This window comes from Petaurus breviceps, unplaced genomic scaffold, assembly GCF_028583685.1.
Source record: "Petaurus breviceps papuanus isolate PSGF00001 unplaced genomic scaffold, PetGlider_PUasm1.0 208, whole genome shotgun sequence".
Taxonomy (NCBI): Eukaryota; Metazoa; Chordata; class Mammalia; order Diprotodontia; family Petauridae; genus Petaurus; species Petaurus breviceps.
In genome coordinates, this window is record NW_027185852.1 from 31,056,482 (window position 1) to 31,073,727 (window position 17,246).

The 17,246-nt window shown below is 53.7% G+C and overlaps 1 protein-coding gene across 1 annotated transcript; it reads right to left on the minus strand.

The window, feature by feature from the left end:
* Positions 1-3,213: 3,213 nt before the first annotated feature.
* LOC138165422 (beta-1,4-galactosyltransferase 2-like) lies at positions 3,214-16,701 on the minus strand. Its single transcript, XM_069093764.1, is given in 8 exon segments — positions 3,214-4,445; positions 12,576-12,680; positions 12,943-13,065; positions 13,266-13,456; positions 14,282-14,446; positions 14,448-14,518; positions 14,630-14,982; positions 16,456-16,701. Coding segments are annotated over 7 exon segments (1,125 nt in total). The 5' UTR covers positions 14,949-14,982; positions 16,456-16,701; the 3' UTR covers positions 3,214-4,294.
* Positions 16,702-17,246: the final 545 nt, after the last annotated feature.

Genomic DNA, 17,246 nt, shown 5'->3' on the forward strand with positions numbered 1-17,246 from the left:
GGCTCCTCCCCCTTAAAGGGCCAGGTCGCGCCGAGGTCAGGAAGAGGCACGCGGGCTAAGGGTTCAGTTAGTCTCGGCTCGGACGTCTACTCAGCCCTCGGGGCGCTCTGGGCAGTCTCGAGAGACACCGTCGGTCCCCACAGAAACAGGTACAGATTGAATGTAAAAGAGATCCAGGGTAGTCTGCGGGAGTGGCCCGAGCAGCCCGGGCATCAGGATGAGGAGCCACGGAGAAAGTGGGGCACAACTAAAGTCAGTGATGAAGAGGGAAAACATTCACGGCCAGAGCAAAGGCGTGGAGGTGGGAAATGGAGTTCCGGGAGTGAGGGGCAGCATGACGGCCAGAGCCAATGGAGCGCAGAGTGCATGGAGGGACTTAAAAGGGGAGGAGGGGGTCAGGTTATGAAAGCCAAAGGATTTTATGTCTGATACTGGAAGTGATAGGGAGTCACTGCAGTAGGGGAATGACACGGCCAGACTGCATTTTAGCAGCGGGATAGAGAACGAGATGGAGTGAGGAAAGTCTAGAAGCAGGCAGGTCAGTCAGGAAGCTGTTGTTACAGCCCAGGAGTGAGGTGATAAGAGCCTGAAGGGTTGTAGAGTCAGAGGAGAGAAAGGAACATTTATAGGAAGTATGGTGGAGAAAGAACAGGCAAGATTCCATATATGGGGTGAGGATGAACAAAGAGTGTCAACAGGAAGGAAGGTGGTGCCCCTCAAGTAAATCTGGAGTGGAGCTGGGTTGGGGGGCTATCCATCCACCCACCCATCCATCCATCGAATGCGTTCCATTTTATACATGTTTGGTTTGTTATGCCTTCAGACATCCAGTGTGAGATACTCAAGAGGCAGCTGGAGATGGGAGGAAGGGAGGGAGGGAGGGAGGAAGGAAGGAAGGAAGGAAGGAAGGAAGGAAGGAAGGAAGGAAGGAAGGAAGGAAGGAAGGAAGGAAGGAAGGAAGGAAGGAAGGAAGCTGTATGCAGGCAGCAAGAGGTAGGTACTATTCTTATGCCATTTTACAACTGAGGAAATGGAGGCAGAGATAAAGTGACAGGGGATCCTGCAGCTTAGTGAGGGCAGATTTTAATTGAGGTCTTCCAGACTCCAGCCTCAGCAGTCTGTCCACTGTCCTATCAAACTGCCATCTGGGTGAGCAGAAAGGCCAGGTCTAGATAGGTTTTAGAATCATGGGAGCTAGTGAGATTACCAAGTGGTATAGTATATGGGGAGAAGAGGGCCCAGAGACATCTACAATTAGGGGGATGACCTAGATGAAGAGCCAGGAGACAGGTGTAGTAAAGAATGCTTTATGTTTGAAGTATTGGTTAGCGTGTACTTAACAGCTTTTTGTATTTTAAGTACATCTTTTGTGATGGAAGAAATATAACTATCCTGAATACCTTAATACACATGGAATTGGCTGTCACATTTATTTTTAAAGCAATTGGGGTTAAGTAACTTGCTCAAGGTTACACGGCCAGGTGTTTCTGGGTGGGTTCTAAGTGTCTGATTCAGATTCGATCCCCAGGTCGTCCCGACACCGGGGCCAGTGCTCTTACTCGCTGTGCTACCTGGCCACCCCTGTCACATTTATTTTTAAAAGAGAAGCTGTTCATTCCTCTGGGGAAGGTCCTAAGCTGTATCTAAGCTGGAGTTCTACTCCAGAGTGGGTATACAAGCCAAAGAGAAGAAAAACATCTAACTCATTTCTTTGAGGGGGGGGGGTGTCAGAGGGGCCCCCATCCCCATGAATATAGGTTTTGTGTGAGTCCAGAGCAGGAATTCCTTTGGGGGGCCGGGGGGAGGGGAGGAACGAGCATTCAATTTATACAAAGTATTAAAAAAAAAAATCAGGAAGAACTAGAGACACTACCCCAAGGAAAATATGGCTTCATAACTTTGCATAGTAATATCCATATGAAGATGTCTGAGAACTAAAGGTGGAAAGCATTTGGCAGTGGATGAAGAAACAGACATGACTTTTTTTTTTTTAAACGGGAGGATACTACAGACCACCAGGGCAGACAGAAGAAATGGATGACAAGTCTGGGGAGCAGCTTGCCAGGCTGGTAAATGGCTAGGGCTTCAGTTATCCCCAGACTCTAGCAGAGCAGCTCAGAGGAATTTCCCCCATTTCCAGAAGGTGGATGGGCCACTCAAGTAAATTCCATTCTGGTTGTAGCCAGGCACTGGCTGTGAGGCGGGAGTGATGGGAATCCTCAGGAGAAATGACCTCCCTTTTAGAGTCTGAAATAGAGGAAACCCAAATGCAGCATGCCACACCCTAGATTCTGGGAGGGCAAATTTCCAAAGGTTTAAAAGGATAGATAGATAGGAGGTTCCACAGGTCAGCCCACAAAGAATGGGTCCTCTCTGGCTGTCCACTCCAAGGGCTTCCTTCAGGGGTTGGCATCTGCCCTCCTTGATCACTTTGTCCTTACCCACCTGTGCTCATGGGTGATCCTCCTGGGGGGCAGCCAGGGGAAGTCTCATTTTAGCCTTGTACCAATAGTCCTTACCCACACTCGGGTGTCTGAAAGATCCATCATTTTATGGATGAGGGGCCCCCTCCTGCCATGCAGATTATGAGGCTTCTTTACCACAGTATCTAAGAGAGTTCCTGTGGCCAAAAACTCATGCCCCATAGCCACACAGGTTAATTTCCCTGAACAGGTCCTCAGGTCATCTTTGCCTCAAAGCCCCCCAAGCTGGGCAGAACCTGACCAAGGCCCTGTGCCTGCCATTGATGGTCTTCAGGGCACCACATTATTTCAAGATGACAAGGGCTGAGTTTCTCTGTCAGACTCTCAGAGCCTGCCAAGGACTTAAGCCCAATGGATTCCTGAACAAGGATTCCCCTCAAGTGCCCCCCCAACCTGGAAGCCTGGATACCTCCAGTGAGGGGGAAGCTTTGCACATTCCAAAGAATGAAGGGGAGCTCTTGCCAGGCCCTGAGGGTGCTCCCCTTCTTTCTGCGATGACAGGACCCCAGGGTTGGCCCTTGATCCAAGCTGGAACAGTTTCATGCTTTCCCTCCTTCCAGGAGGGACACATGAGACTTCTTTCCCTAGTGTGTGTGGGAGGATCTCCCTGGGTTCTCACTGCCCCACCCCCATCCCCTTGTAGCAATGAGGACTCAAGTTTTGCTTCCCCTCCCCCCATGAAAAGGCATGTGGAAGCCACGGTATGAAAATAGCTTAGGCTCAGCCCCAGTTCTCTTCAGGTTTTTTACTAAAGCACTCAAACCAATTCCCGTGTGATATACAAAGATCCCCAAGCAGGGGACGGAGGATCCCCTACCCTATCAGGGGCCTAGCTTTTGTCATCAGTTGCCCTGCCCAGCCCCTGACCCATGCAAGTACGACACCTCAGATGGACACAACAGCCCAGCTTTTCCAGGGCCCTGAGCCTGAGTCTGGGGGCCCCAAAGCTGGTAGCGAGGGCCTGAGCCGAGGCTCATCCCTTTCTAGACTTTACCTCCTTCTGCTCCCACAGGCCCTTTGGCAAGGGCAGGAAGAGCCCTCCATCTCAAGAGGGCCCAGGGGTAGTGATGCTGGCTCCTCCCCTCTCAAGGAATTGGGGATTTAAATGGGGAAACTGAGGCACAGAGAGGTGAAGTAGGGACACAAGATCTCAGAGCTGGGAAGGGACCTCAAAGATCATATAGTCCAACCCCCTCATTTTACAGATGAGGAAACTGAGGCCCAGAACGGTTAAGGAACTTGCCTAAGGCCAGCCAGGCAGTGGTGGGGTTGGGGGCCACAAAGGGTCCCCTGACAGTGAGGCAGAGGGCAGCTGGGCTGGGGGGCCAAATGCAGGTGGGAGACTCCCACTCCCTCAGGTGGTGCTGAGTCACCTCTGCCTCCCCCGGACTCGGTATCCCCAGAAAACACCCCCCTCGATAGAACCTGAGGTGCTGGGGGGAGGGTAGGCAGCCTGGCTGGGAGGAGCAAGCCTTTCCCCCTCCCTGGGGCACCAGCTGGAGCCCACAGTAGTGAGGAAGCCCAGGTCCCTGAGCCAGCAGGTCAGAAAACAGGAAGAAGCCTTCTGACTCAGACAGACGGACAAATAGATCAACCAATGAATGCTAAGCCACCCAGGTGAGCAGTCTCGAGTCCCGCACCAGGAGAGGCATGAGGGCGCCCTGCCAGCCCTGCCTGGCCCAGCCCCCCCTATGGGAAGGGTGGCCTCATGCCCACAGCCAATGGGGCAGCTCCTCAGCAGTCAGTCACAGGCCAACAGGCACACCTGTCCCTGCTCTCCATGGACACCCCGAGCTCCTGGGCAGTGTGTGTCATCCTCGGGCCGGCCGTGGAGGGGCCCGGCCAATGTCCACGGTGATGTTGGTGAAGAGCGGCTGCCTGGACACCTCGAGCACGCGGTAATGCACTGAACCGATGCCATCCCGCTTCATGGTCAGCTTCGTGTTCTGGATCTTGGTGAACCTGGGGGGGAAGGCTCAGGGTCAGCCTTGGGGCACCCCAAGCAGGACAGTGGGCAGGGGAGGACTCGGGACCCTGAACAGGACAAAGGGGAAGGGCCAGGGCAGATGCCAAGCATTCTACATCAGAGATGATCAGCACATCATGCCTGTGGATGGGCACAACCCCTAAGCCAGGCAGTAAAACCCAGTGGAAGGAAGGCAGCATTGGAGGCAGGACCTGGGGCTGGCGCCCAACTCTGCTGCTTGCCACCTTGGGCAAAGTGCTTTACCTCTGAGGGTGCCAGCTTCCTCAACTGTAAGGTGTGCAGTCTCAACCCTAGGATCCTTTGAGATGCCAAGTGAGGAAGAATGCCATCAGTGGAGAGGGAAGATGAGGATTGCCAGAGACTGCTTCAAAAAGGGGGCAACATGAAAACATCGGCCTTCAGTTGTCTTTCCACAAATGCATAGGGGACAGGAAAGTCTGGCATCCAGGGGTGTGAACAGTGGCAGAACCAGAGGAATCCTGGAGACCTAATGGTCTGGGGCACTAGACTGTCATCAGATGAAGGAATTATGGAGATCAAGGGAGCCTGGAAGTCATAGCATGAAGACACGGAAAGATACCCTTGTTATTACTTCCTACACAAGCTGTCTTTCCAGTCTTGGTCAACTCCAAGTGTGGAAAGTGATGGGGAACTTCCTTTGACCCCCTTGCCTTGGGAAGCTTCACCTGGCTTGTTTATGGGAAGATGGGAGATGGTCTGTTAGGAAGTGATGTCAAAACAAGTTATTGATAAAAAGAAATGTTTACAGGAGGAAATTCAGGCCCTGAAGCGGGATAAATCCCACAGAGAGCACTGGGTGAAGATGAAGAAGAACAATGAGATACGAATTTACTACAGACTATCCAGACGGAAGAAAATCAATGACAAGTCTGGACCAGAGGTGACAAGGAGGTACCCAGTTACCCTTCATGAGTTATAAATCTAAAGCATAGATTTAATCGATTCAGTGATTTTCGTATGAAAAATGAAACCCCAATGCAAGGAAGCCAGTTTGGCCTGAGCAATAAAGCTCAGAGGACATTTATCTTCCAAAAAGAGTGTTTCATAAATTACAAGTACATGGGATGCCTAGAAAGATAACAAAGATCATCTTATTCAACAACCTTGATTATTTGCATCAAGAAAACAGAGATCCAGAAGCTGGAGCTGAGCATCCTGGCATGGGGGCCCCACCTCCCCACTACTTGTGCTCTGTCCTTTTCGGACCAAAGCTTGCCACTATATGCATATGGCCGAGATGAAGGGGCTTAGGTAGAAGTGGCTGGAGGGTAATTCAGAACTGGGTGAATGAGCAGATCCAAAGAGATGTCGTCAATATCAGCCTGCAAGGTGTCTTGTGGAATGGCCCAGCACTCTGCCCTTGGCCCTGCCCTGGTTCACTGTGTTTATCAGTGACACGTGTAAGGGCACATATAGCAAAATGAGCAGATTCACAGCAGAGACAGAGCTAAGAAAAAGAGTTAACATGGTGACAGACCAGGGACCCAAAAAGACCTGGAAAGAATGAGGATAGAGCTAGAAAAGGAACAATGCAGGGGGGGGGGGTAGGGGCCACAAGAACTCAAAGTCTTCGAGTCAGCCTCCCATCGATACGTCAAGAAAAGAACTAGGAAGTTTTAACATGGGGGGCACCATACAAAAGGGCTTTTTATGTTACTAGAAAAAAACTCATTACTGATGTTGGAGTCATTCCTAAGTCAACTATCTGAATACAACTTAACACAGGGATGGGAACCTGTGGACTCAAGGCCACATAGGGCTCACTCAAGTGCGGCCCTTTGACTGAATTCAAATTTCACTGAACAAATCCTCTTAATAAAAAGATTCGTTCTGTAAAACTTGGACTCAGTCAGAAGTCCGCACCCAAGGACCTAGAGGGCCACATGTGGCCTCAAGGCTGCAGGTTCCCCACCCCTGGCTTAGCACAAAGTCCAAAGCTAATATAAAACATGAAGAATACATGAGACACAGATACAATCAACAAAAATTACTCCAGTCTGACCGATTAAAATACACTGTTGACAAATGAACAGAGGAATGGATACTGACACAGATTAAGATCATTTCCTAAAGAAGCTGAATAAACACAAAGAAGCAGTGGAGAGAAAAATGTTTAAAGAATGTCTGGCAAGAGACCCAGTGAAGCAAAGTCATCCCAAGGGCATTTAAGGATAAACGTGGAGGTCAGAGAGATAACAGCAGGCAGAAGGTGGAGAGGACCAGAGACCTCAAGTCCCTAACACTGGCAAATACACTTGCCTTCAGAGATTTGCTGGAATAATAATAATTCACATTTCAGTGGCAGTGACTTACATGTGTCATCTCATGTGATGCTCACAATAGCCCTACCCCTTTCTTACAGATAAAGAAATTCAGACACACAGGGTATTACAGGTAGTAAGTGTCGAGGACAAGATTCAAACCCAGGTCTTCCTAACTCCGGTTCCACCAGACCTCCTTGCTAGTTTAGGGTCAAGCTTCCTTCTTCAAAATAAAAAAGACTGGCAAAAGTGGGCAGGGGGAACACAATGAGAAAATGCAGGAACCAGAGAGGAAGCATGGAAGACAACATGTGAATGAAGATCAACTGGGGCAGAAAGCAAAGGGATCGGGGTAATTTGGGGGAGATCTGTAGTGGAAGGGGGAACGCCACGCACATCTACCCCGTCAGGCTACCTAGATTTAGCAAGAATGAAATGCTCTGGAAACAAAGTAGCAGTAACAATAGCTAGAATTTACATTGCATTTCAAGGTTTGCACAGTACTTTACACATGCTATCTCATCTGATCCTTGTAGCACTATAAGGTAAGTGTTATTATACTCATTTTACAAGTAAGAAAACCTAGGCTTAGAAGATCAAGTAACTTTCCCAGGGTCACACAACAAGAAAATGTCTGTGGCAAGATTTGAACTCAGCTCTTCCTGATTCCCAAGTCCTATGCTCAATGCACGGCACCCCATCTAACTGCCTCCAATTCCAAAAAAGAAAAAAGAGTCTGCTGAAGAGATGGATGAGGACACATAGGGAACTCACCAAGCAGCTTCTATTTTTAAGAGGTTAAGTACAGTAGATGGAAGCAAGGAGAAGGTAACACATGATGAACAAGAGAGAGTGAGGAGATGTACCATCAGACTGAGCTAAGGCTGGCAGGAAAAGCTAAGAGCGACCAAAGCTGATAGCTTTGGAATGAGACCACTGCTCAGAAGGGAACATGCAACAGAGGAAAGGAGGAACTGCTCAGTTTTCATTTGGATTCTATTTTCTCTACCAAGGAGAACAAATTTCACACTCAGAAGTAATAGAATAAATGTGGCAAAACAGGAAGCTGATACCCAAGACACATCGCAAGACAGCAGAAAAGTACCCAGCTGCTCTGGGAGAATTTCAGGTTCCCTGGCCAAGATGAATGAACTACTTCTTTAGGCCCTAAGAGCACAAAACTGGCAGGCAGGATGGCTGGGCCACCATCGGTGATGTCTAGATTCCATTTTTTAAATAGAAGGAAGGAGGAAGAGAATAGAATCCTCACACTAGGCTACGGAGCTTGATGTTAATTCCAGGCAAAATTGTGGAACCCATTATCAAAGAGATAGTTGGGGGGCAGTCAGTAAAGAAAGCAGTGACCATAAAAAGGAGCATGGCTTCAAGACCAAGTGGGGCCAGGCTACTCTTTGGCCCTCCTCCAGCAAGGTTAATAGGCTGGTGGCCAAGGAAAGTAGGGTAAAGGTCCCTGAGACCAAGGGACTGTTATTTGCATCTTTCTGCGTCCCCAGCACTCAGCAGTTTTGAACATAGGAGGCATTTTAATAAAGGCTGACTGATTGAGAGCCCTATTCATCTAGATTTGAGCCAAGCGTCTGATGAAGCATCTCATGCTATTGTGGGAAAGACAGTGGAATGCCCAATGTTGCAATCAGATTCTTAACTGGATGCACGGCCAAAGGAGAAGAGTGGCATGTCCATTTGGCAGGAAGTCTCCGGGGGGGCACCCTCAGACACCCATTTGGTGTTTGCTTTTGGGCCTTTTTACTGGTGACTGTGACGTGCTTATCAAATCTGTGGCTAACACCAGCCTATGTGCTGCACAAGAGAGCCAGGATCCAAAGGAGCTGGCCAGCACTGAGCACTGGACGAAATCGAAAAACTCAATAGGGATAAATGTAAAGTTGGGCTTCAAGAGATGGAGCTCAAAGATACAAAATGGGAAAACGATGGCTAGCAAGCCAGGAGGGCAGAGGCCCCGGAGGGGGTAACAAAGGGAGAGCAGCTGAAGAGCTAGAGAATCTTCTGATTCCTGTTTTCTAGGTCCAGACCCTGAAAGGTCTTAGCCTGAGAGGGCAGGAGCAGGAACAATGGGAGGAAGCTGCAGGGAAGCCAGTCGAGGCCTGTTGGGAAAGCCTTCCTTACTATCAATTGCACCTCAGAGTGGAATGGGATGCATCCCTGCAGGAATGCAAGCAGGAGCCGAGTGACTGCTTGTCAGAGATGTCCTAGAAGGGATTGTTTTTCAGGTATACATTGGACAAACTTGGCCGCCGAGGTTCCGTCCAGTTCTCAAGTTCTGTGGCTGTAAAGGGTAAAAGGCATTGAGGAAAGAGACTGAGCCCACATGGGAAGTGGCCTGGCGCCAAGGCCACAGGAGCATAAAGTATCAATGTACTGGAAAGGGAAGAGGACCCCAGCGCCCTGGAAACAGGAGCCTTATCATCACCAGAAATAGGCCAGTGAGAGAATGTGCATCAGACAGTTCCAAGTCATGTCTCCAGGCAGCCTAGTACATACATCCTTAATGACGCCAGGAATCAGGAAGGCGCTCTCTCCCAATCAATACACATGGATCCTAGCCCTCGCCCAACTGACCCAAGGTCCTGGAGAAACAGGATCATACTGCATTTCCTCCTTGGAGACTAGGAGAAAAAGCCTTAGGTTCAGTCCAGCAGAACGTGGCCTTGAAGATTCTGCTCCCACCAGAAATCTCCCTCATTAAAATGACATACCATTCCTTAAAAGATGGAACAGGACAACCTCAACTCCGATTCTGGATCCCAAGCAGGACATGACAGGACAACAGAGGCTTGCCAGAGGCTGGGCCTCATCCAAATGGAAGCAGAGGCTGCTTCTGATGGCATCAGGTCAGCAGAAGAAAGCCCCAGAACACTGCAGACCCTCCAAATGGAGACCCTGCATCACTCCAGAGTCAGGAAAAAGCCAAGAATATAGAGTGGAGGAAAGTCTGGCCCAGCTCTTCCAGCAGGCCACTGAGCTGGGACAGAGTCTTCCAAGGGACAGGAGGTGGCCAGCAGACTGTGCGCTACCTTGGAAAGATGGCTAGCCTCTGAATGGCTAGTTTTGTGGCATCAACAGTCAGCTGGTCCCATGACGAGACAAAGAGTCACAAAGTGCTGAAGCCTCAAAAGCTGGGTGATGGAAAGGATGAAAGCCAGAGTCCCAGATAAGTAACTGGAATCAAAACCCTTGGGGTTTTCCCGTAGTGAGAATGACAGACTTGATGGCCATCTAAGCACTGAGAGAGGTCAAAGAAGTCCCTGAGTATGGGGGGGGGCAGAAGTCACCAGAAGACGCAGCTGCAATCTGCACTGCTGTAGGGCATGTACATTGAGGAGGGCATGGGTCCTGTAGGTCAAGTGTTAAGTAGAGAAAGGATCAGCTTTGCTCTGCTTGATCCCAGCGGGCACAACCAGGACAATCTGGGCCAGGGCAAAGGCCCAGGGGTGGGAGATAGGAGGGTGTGGGAGCAGATTCAGGTATGACACCTGGAAAAACTTCCCAACAACCTGAGCTGCCCCAAAGTTGAGTGAGTGTCCTTGGGAAATGGCGTGCTCTCCAGCACTGGCCTTTAAGCAGAGATTAGCTGACCACTTGCCAGGTGTAGAATAGTATGATTCCTTTTCCGTTGTGCATTGGACTAAGTGGCTGCCAAGTTCCTGCCTGACTGGAACTCTGAGCTGTCATTATTAATGCTTCCATGTCAATTTGGCAAGAGGGTCTCCAGTGGAGTGCCCCAGGCTTCTGTACTCAGCCCTGTATGGTTTACCATTTTTTACAAATGACCTGGAAGAAGTCTTCCATGAAGGCTAATGACTACTCAGGGATGCTACAAAGGAAATTTTTTCTAAGAATGTGGCAGGAGATGCCTCTGAGATGAGAATCGTTAGGGGCTGGCAGGTGAAAGAGTGGGACTAGATGGACAGAGGTAGTGTGGCAAAGTAGAAAGAGGACAAACTGAAGTCAGAGGACCTGGGTTCAAATCCTGCTATACATTTATTACCTGACTTTGGGCAAATCACTTCCCTGGGCCTCAGTTTCCCTTCCAGCTCCAGCTCTATGAGCCTAAGACTCTGGCTTAGCCTTGGACGGCAGAGTCAGGAGGGATGGGGAAAACTGCCAAGGCAGACTTAGGTCAGAGGTCAGTGAGGGCTGTCCCCTGTGGAAGGGGCCATCTCGGCAAACACTTCATAACCTTTCATGTTTTACATCCTCAATGCCTCTCTCCCAACCACCCCACATCGAAGCTGTTGCCCAAGTCTGTCTGTCCTTTTCTACTTTTGTAACGTTTCTCACATACACCCCCCTCTCTCTGACATGGCCTCTGCCTAGGTACAAGGCCCCACCACCTCCCACCTGGACTACTGCTGGTACAGGCTATATTGCCTAACCTGGCTCCTTCCTAAGCTTCTTTCCAGTCTTTCTGTATGCTCTACTTCCAGACCAGGCAAACCGACTTCCTTGTTCCTGGGACACAGCCTCCCGTCTCCCACCTCTGGGCCTTTGCCCTGGCCAACCCCATGCCTGGAATGCCCTCCTTCACTTATTCCCATTTACTCAACTTTGTATTTTAATGTCTGTGTTCGTGATGTTTCCCCTGCCTAAAATGTAGCTCTTTGAGGGCAGGGACTGATTCACTTGCCTTTGGATTGCCTGTGCCCAGTGCAGGGCCTGGCACCCAGCTACCTCATCACCACCTTTGGTGTTCTCTTCCTGTGCTCCGTTAGCTCCTGCTCTAAAGCTCACACACAGAAGCCGGCCATTTCCCTGAGTTCCAGTTTGGAGCCACGCTCCCCCTTCTCCCTGCTCCCAAGCTTTTGAGGTCACCCTCACCTGGCCCCCCAAAATCTGTCTTCACCCTCACCCGTTCCTCCAACCATCCCAGACTCCTGTGATTTCTTGCTCAGAACCTCTCTACCTAGCCTGGGCTTCCCCCGAGTCCTGACCCATATCAGGGGCTACCTCCACTGTGGTTTCCCCAGGCGTCCCCACCCCTCCTCAGCGGTGGGTCTCCTACTGTTTTGTATCATGTGCTTTTATGGAGAGTATAGGTCCTCCCCCTACAGCAGTCCAGAGTTCAGATCACTCAGCACAGGTCACCTGCCACCCACCAGCAGACCACCTTCTCTTCCTTTCTTCCCTCTCTCCAGCCTAGCACCAAAGCCTGATGGGTCCTTCCCTCGTTTCTGGTTTACTTCAAAAGCCACTGGCGCCAGTCCATGCTTCCAGCCACCCTAAAGCCCAGATATGATGAGCTCACAATCAAGATCAAGACACAACCTGCTTTTCCAGCCTCCTCTCCCAGCACATCCTTCTCAGTTCAACTCCCAAGGGCCTGCCTCACCTACAGCAGACCATGCTCTCAGGGTGTGCTCCTCCACTTGTCTGAAGACTGGCCTTCTGCTAGGTCCCACCTCTTCCAGGGAGCCTGCCCTGACTGCTCTAGGCCCAGGACCTCCCCTTCCTGGAGTGACTGGATTTGAAGTGTCTCTACAGTAAAAGCCTCAGCTTCTCCCCAGAGACCGGAAGCCAACCTCTTACTGGGTGTGCCTGGGGCTGGGGAACTCCCTGCACATTCCTCACAGTTCCCAAGAGAGGGATGGGCACAGGTGTTCAAGAAACACTGAATCTAACCTCTAAACACAGACTTAAATTATAAAAATGGTTTCCTTAAGAACCGCTGAGGTCTTTATTCTTAACTGTACTTCAGGCTGCCTGAAGGCCCTGAGAGGAGGTACCATCTGAGGATGGGGGTGAGGGTCAGGGGCCATGTGGGGGTGGGGAATCAGGGGTCACCTCTGGGGGTTGGGCTCATTATGCTTGTCCCGATCATGCTTGATCATTCGGTATCGGCCGATGCGGATGTCTGGGCGGGAGACCTTCATCCCTGAGAGGGAAATCCTAGGGGAGATGGAGTGGGGTGGGACTTAGGCTGAATAAAGATCTCTAAGTCAGAGGCAATGATAAGGGCCCAGTTAACCCCTTAACTGCCCAGCCCCCTGCCCTTTCCCCTAGAGATACCCCCCATCCCTCTCACCCCCACTTAGCCTAGTTGAGCCCTGAGCCCAGCACCCCACGCCCATCCCCTAGCCTAGCTGACTCTTGAGGCCAGTCCCTACCCACCCCATTCATCCTCTCAGCACAACACATGCCCCAGCCTCACCGGTTGAAGATGTCGTCATCCTCACCCCCCCAGCCCCAGTACTCGTTAGGGAAGCCATTGATCTTCAGGAACTGGGCCTTGCTCAGACCTGATACACCCCCAAAGTAACCAGCATAGGGTAGTCTGCAGAGAGTCGAGAATAGATGGACTCAGTCCAGCAGAATGGGCCCAAAGGCTCCACTCACCCCTCGTCCTGAAAGCACCATGAGCTTCTAGGGCCATGGCAGGGAAGGGGCAGTGCACTCCAGCAGGATCTGAAGGCAAAGACGCCGAGTCTCCACCGCCGCCCCTAGCCCCCAGAGAAGGAGAAGAGCTTTGCTCACCGGAAGCCAAACTTGTCCATGGCAATGGCAAAGTGGCGAGGCTGCTCCCCACAGCGGTACAGGTTGCGGTCATCCATGGGCACCAGGTCCACATCACTGAAGATGAAGCAGTCATAGGCAGGGTCTTCCTTCAGTGCCTCTAAGAAGCCAACATTGAGGAGCTTGGCCCGGTTAAATGTGTCCTCACCATGCTGGAGGAGAGGGAAGGCACAAAGGAAGAGGGAACACAAGACGATCACTGGACTTACCCCTCAGCAGACACCTGGCCCCAGGCCCAGGAGCTGTAGGCCAGGCCCTGCCCTCTGATGACCTCACAAGACAACTCTCTTCCTCGACATCCCTGAGAGTGAGAAAGAGGAGGGAAAGCATCCTCCAAAGTCAGCAGACACTCAGTGGGTGCATATCTGCGCCAGGCACTGGCAGGTCACTGGGAACACGGGCAGTCCCACTCTCAAGAAGCTTGTGTTCTACTGAACCACATCAGGAAGGGCTCCTGGGAGGGGCTGGCCCCTGAGCTGAGGCCCCAGGGACACAGAGAGATGGGGGTGGGGAGGGTCAGCACTGCCGCTGACTCTGGCTCTTTGAGATGAGGAAGAGTGCAACGGTTTGGCCTGCCCTGGCTGGGCAGGCCACGGGCTGTCAGCAGTCAGCAGGCCCAGGGCCCTCATTTTATTAGAAAGCAAAGCAAAGTCAAAAGAGAAAGAGCAAATGGCCCCAGGGTCCACCAAGGAACAGCCACCAAACCAGGCCCTCTGCCTCCAAATGGGGGGGAGGCTCCCATCAGACCACGACACCCAACCTGCCCTCAAACTTAAAAACAAGCAGGAAAGTTAGCTATCCAGGTGGGCAAGCAGCTGGGAGAAAGGCTGGCTGTGGGTGGGGACAGGGGTGATGACATGTGCGGGTGGGTGTGTGCTGAGCAGTGTGGGGGCCGGCCCTGGGGGGCTGAGCCGGACACCTGGACACCTGGCCTGCTCTCCGGCCCTTTCCCCCAGCCGCCAGCTGGCCGCGCACACCTGGCTGATGACGTAGATGCCGTACCGCAACCGCTGTCGCCGCAGGATGGGATGCAGGTAGTGCAGCCAGTATCGAAGGTGATGCTCCCGGTGGCGGAAGGGAATGATGATGGCCACAGTTTGCCTAGGGGTGCAGTCAGGGGGGGCATAGCGGCCCCCCCCCTTGCACACCAGGGTTCTCCTGCTGCACCCGATCCATTGGCATGGGTGAGCTAAACTCAATCAGCAACCGACCCACTGCAGGGAGGGAGGGGGCTCTTGTAAGAGAAGCCACTGGGGGACTCAAGCCCCAAAGACCTCCCCCCTGCACACAGAGCTGGCCCCCCCATGCCCTGCAAGGTACCTCACCTAACCCAGGCGGCACGTCAGGGCACGGGGGCAGGGGCAGCGTGGTGACCGAGTGGTTGGTGTCCAGCCGGGGGCTAGGAGCCTCGGAGCTGGGGGCTGTGCCGTTGGGCCGGGAGCAGTTGGTGCCGATGCCTGTGGCGGCGGGGTGCAGCGAGTGAGCGGCAGTTTGGCGGCCGTGAGCACTGAAGCGACTAAAGAAGTCGAGATGCTGGGCATAGACGTCGAAGTAGAGGATGACGGCAATGAGGAAGTGCAGCAGACAGAGAAGCAGCACAGCCTTGCAGATCCGCTCCAGGGTCCCCCCCAGCAGCCTGCTCATCTTCTGCCTGCCCAGCTCGGCCTGGGCATTGGTCCTGCCAACAAACAGCCAGCTGGCTCCACCCTGGCAGTGGGCAGCCCCAGCTGGGACCCCACAGTCGGCACCACCAGATGGTCTGGGGGAGCCCCAGGCCTCTCCCTGGTGCCTGAATCCCAGCCCCCAAGAAGGGTGGTGTCCTTGGCTGGACCAGCCCCTCCCAAAACTCCCAAAGGCACCAAGCTAGGAGAGAGAGAAGACCCTGGAATGGACAAGGCCAGCCCAGAGAGGTGCACAGCCTCTCTTCTCTCATGCCCTGGCTGGAGTTCCTGGTCTGCTGGGAAGGATCCGGGACCCCACCCTGAAGCTGAGAAAGACAGAAGCTGCCAGGCACCCCTGGTTCTGAGAGAGATGCCAGCAAGGGCCTTAGGGACTGCAGACAGCAGGCCTCAGGAAAGGAGGAGGCAGCTGGACCCTTTCTCAGTAGAAGAAAAGTAGCCCTGGCTGGCACTGGGAGGTCACAGGTGGCACTGCCCAGAAGCAGCGATCCCCTTATGTGCAGGGCAGGGCAACCATCACCTTCTGTGGGAAACAAGTACTCCTGGCCACACAAAAGCAGCAGCAGCCCCCCCTCCCCATCTCCTCTCTCCCCAGCTCCAGAGGCTCAGGCCCAAGCCAGCCCAGCCAACCCAACTGCTTCCATGTTCTCTCAGCCAAACAAGGCCCCAATTCAAGCACATGGCGGCTGAGTTCAGATCACAACAAACTCAAAGCTCCAAGGCTGGGGATGCTGGAGGCAGGGGCCAGCAAAGAGAGGTTTGGACCGGACCAGGAAGGGAAGAAGAGGAGGAATGAAAGGGAGGGGATGAAAGGAGTAGTGAAGTCCAAAGGTAAGGGGAGGAATGAGAAAGGAAGAGGCATTGAATAAGGGAAAACTGAAGTGAGGCCTGAGGGAACCCTAGGACAATCGGGGACAAAGAGAAGGCCAAAGCAGGTTGAGGCTGCTGGGGGAGGGGGCATTCTGGGGTCCTCTAAGCTGAGGGACTGGATGCAGGAGGGGGCTTCCCCATCCCCCAACTGCTCCTTCCTCTAAGCTCCTGATCAGCTGATTAGGACCAAGAAGGGCTGTGGGTTTCAGCCTTCAGGGTCCAGTGAGGCTAGACTGGTGAGTCTCACAGACCCAGAGAGGGTGTGAGGTGGAGGCTCCACGCTTGGCCCCACTGGGCTGTCCAGGTTGGGGGGGCAAGGGGAGATGGGCTTGGCGCTCAGGGCCCCACTGGGCTGGGTCAGAGGGGGGTGGGCCCCGATGGGCAGGGTCAGAGGGGAGTGGGCTCGGCACTCAGGGCTCCGCTGGGCTGGGTCAGAGTGAGGTAGGCTCGGCGCTCAGGGCCCCGCTATCCTGTACAGGTGGGGGGGGGGGGGGAAGGCGGTGAGTGGGGTGGGTTCGGCGCTCAGGGCCCAGCGGGGCGGGCGGTATAGGCTGGGTCAGAGGGGGTGGCTCGGCGCTCGGGGCCCCTTCCCGAATCCTCACCGGCTGCGCTCGGCGCTCAGGGCCCCGCGGGGCTGGGATCGGGTTCGGGGCCGGGGCCGGGCCGGGCCGCGGCCGCTCCGTCCCCCATGGCCCCGGAGCCCGCTTAGCGCCTCCCCGGAGGCCCGATGCCGAGTCCGCTCTCGCTCCCGCCTCCTCCTCCGCTTCCTCCGCCGCGGGGCATGGTGCGGCCCGCCCGGGGCCGCCGGAGCCGGAGCCGGAGCCGCCGAGACCGAGCCTCGCAGGGGAAGCAGGGAGCGGCGCCGCGCGCCCCCGCGTCCGCGCCCCCGCGCGCGCTCCGCCCTGCCCCGCCCCGCCCGTCCGCGCGCCCTGGAGCTCCAGGCCGCAGGCGCAGAAGAGACAGAGGGAGGGGCCTGGAGGGGAAGGAGGTGGAGCTTGGGCGGAACAAACACTCAGGCTGAAACTACCCCCTGTAGCCTCGGAGGTGGAGCCTACGAAACCCACAGGTCGCTGTCTGAAGCAAAACTCCAGCAAGAAACTGGAGGGGGCGGGGCCTAAACAGAGAGGTGGGCCCATCCATATAAAAATCTACGGCGGGTTACTTCGAGGGCGGAGCCTGCAGGACTGGGGAGAGGCCATGCAAAATCCACAGCAGGCCGATTCAGGGGCGTGGCCAGACCTTCAAGAACAGCCCGAGTAGGCTCCGCCACCGTAAGGCCTGGGGTCCGCCACCTCTGGGCTCCTAATGTGGTGGGGACTTGTGAGCCCTGAAAGAAGCTTTGCGGGCGCCAGGGGCGGACTGGGCAGAAGAGGTGTGGGGGGTGCCAGATCAG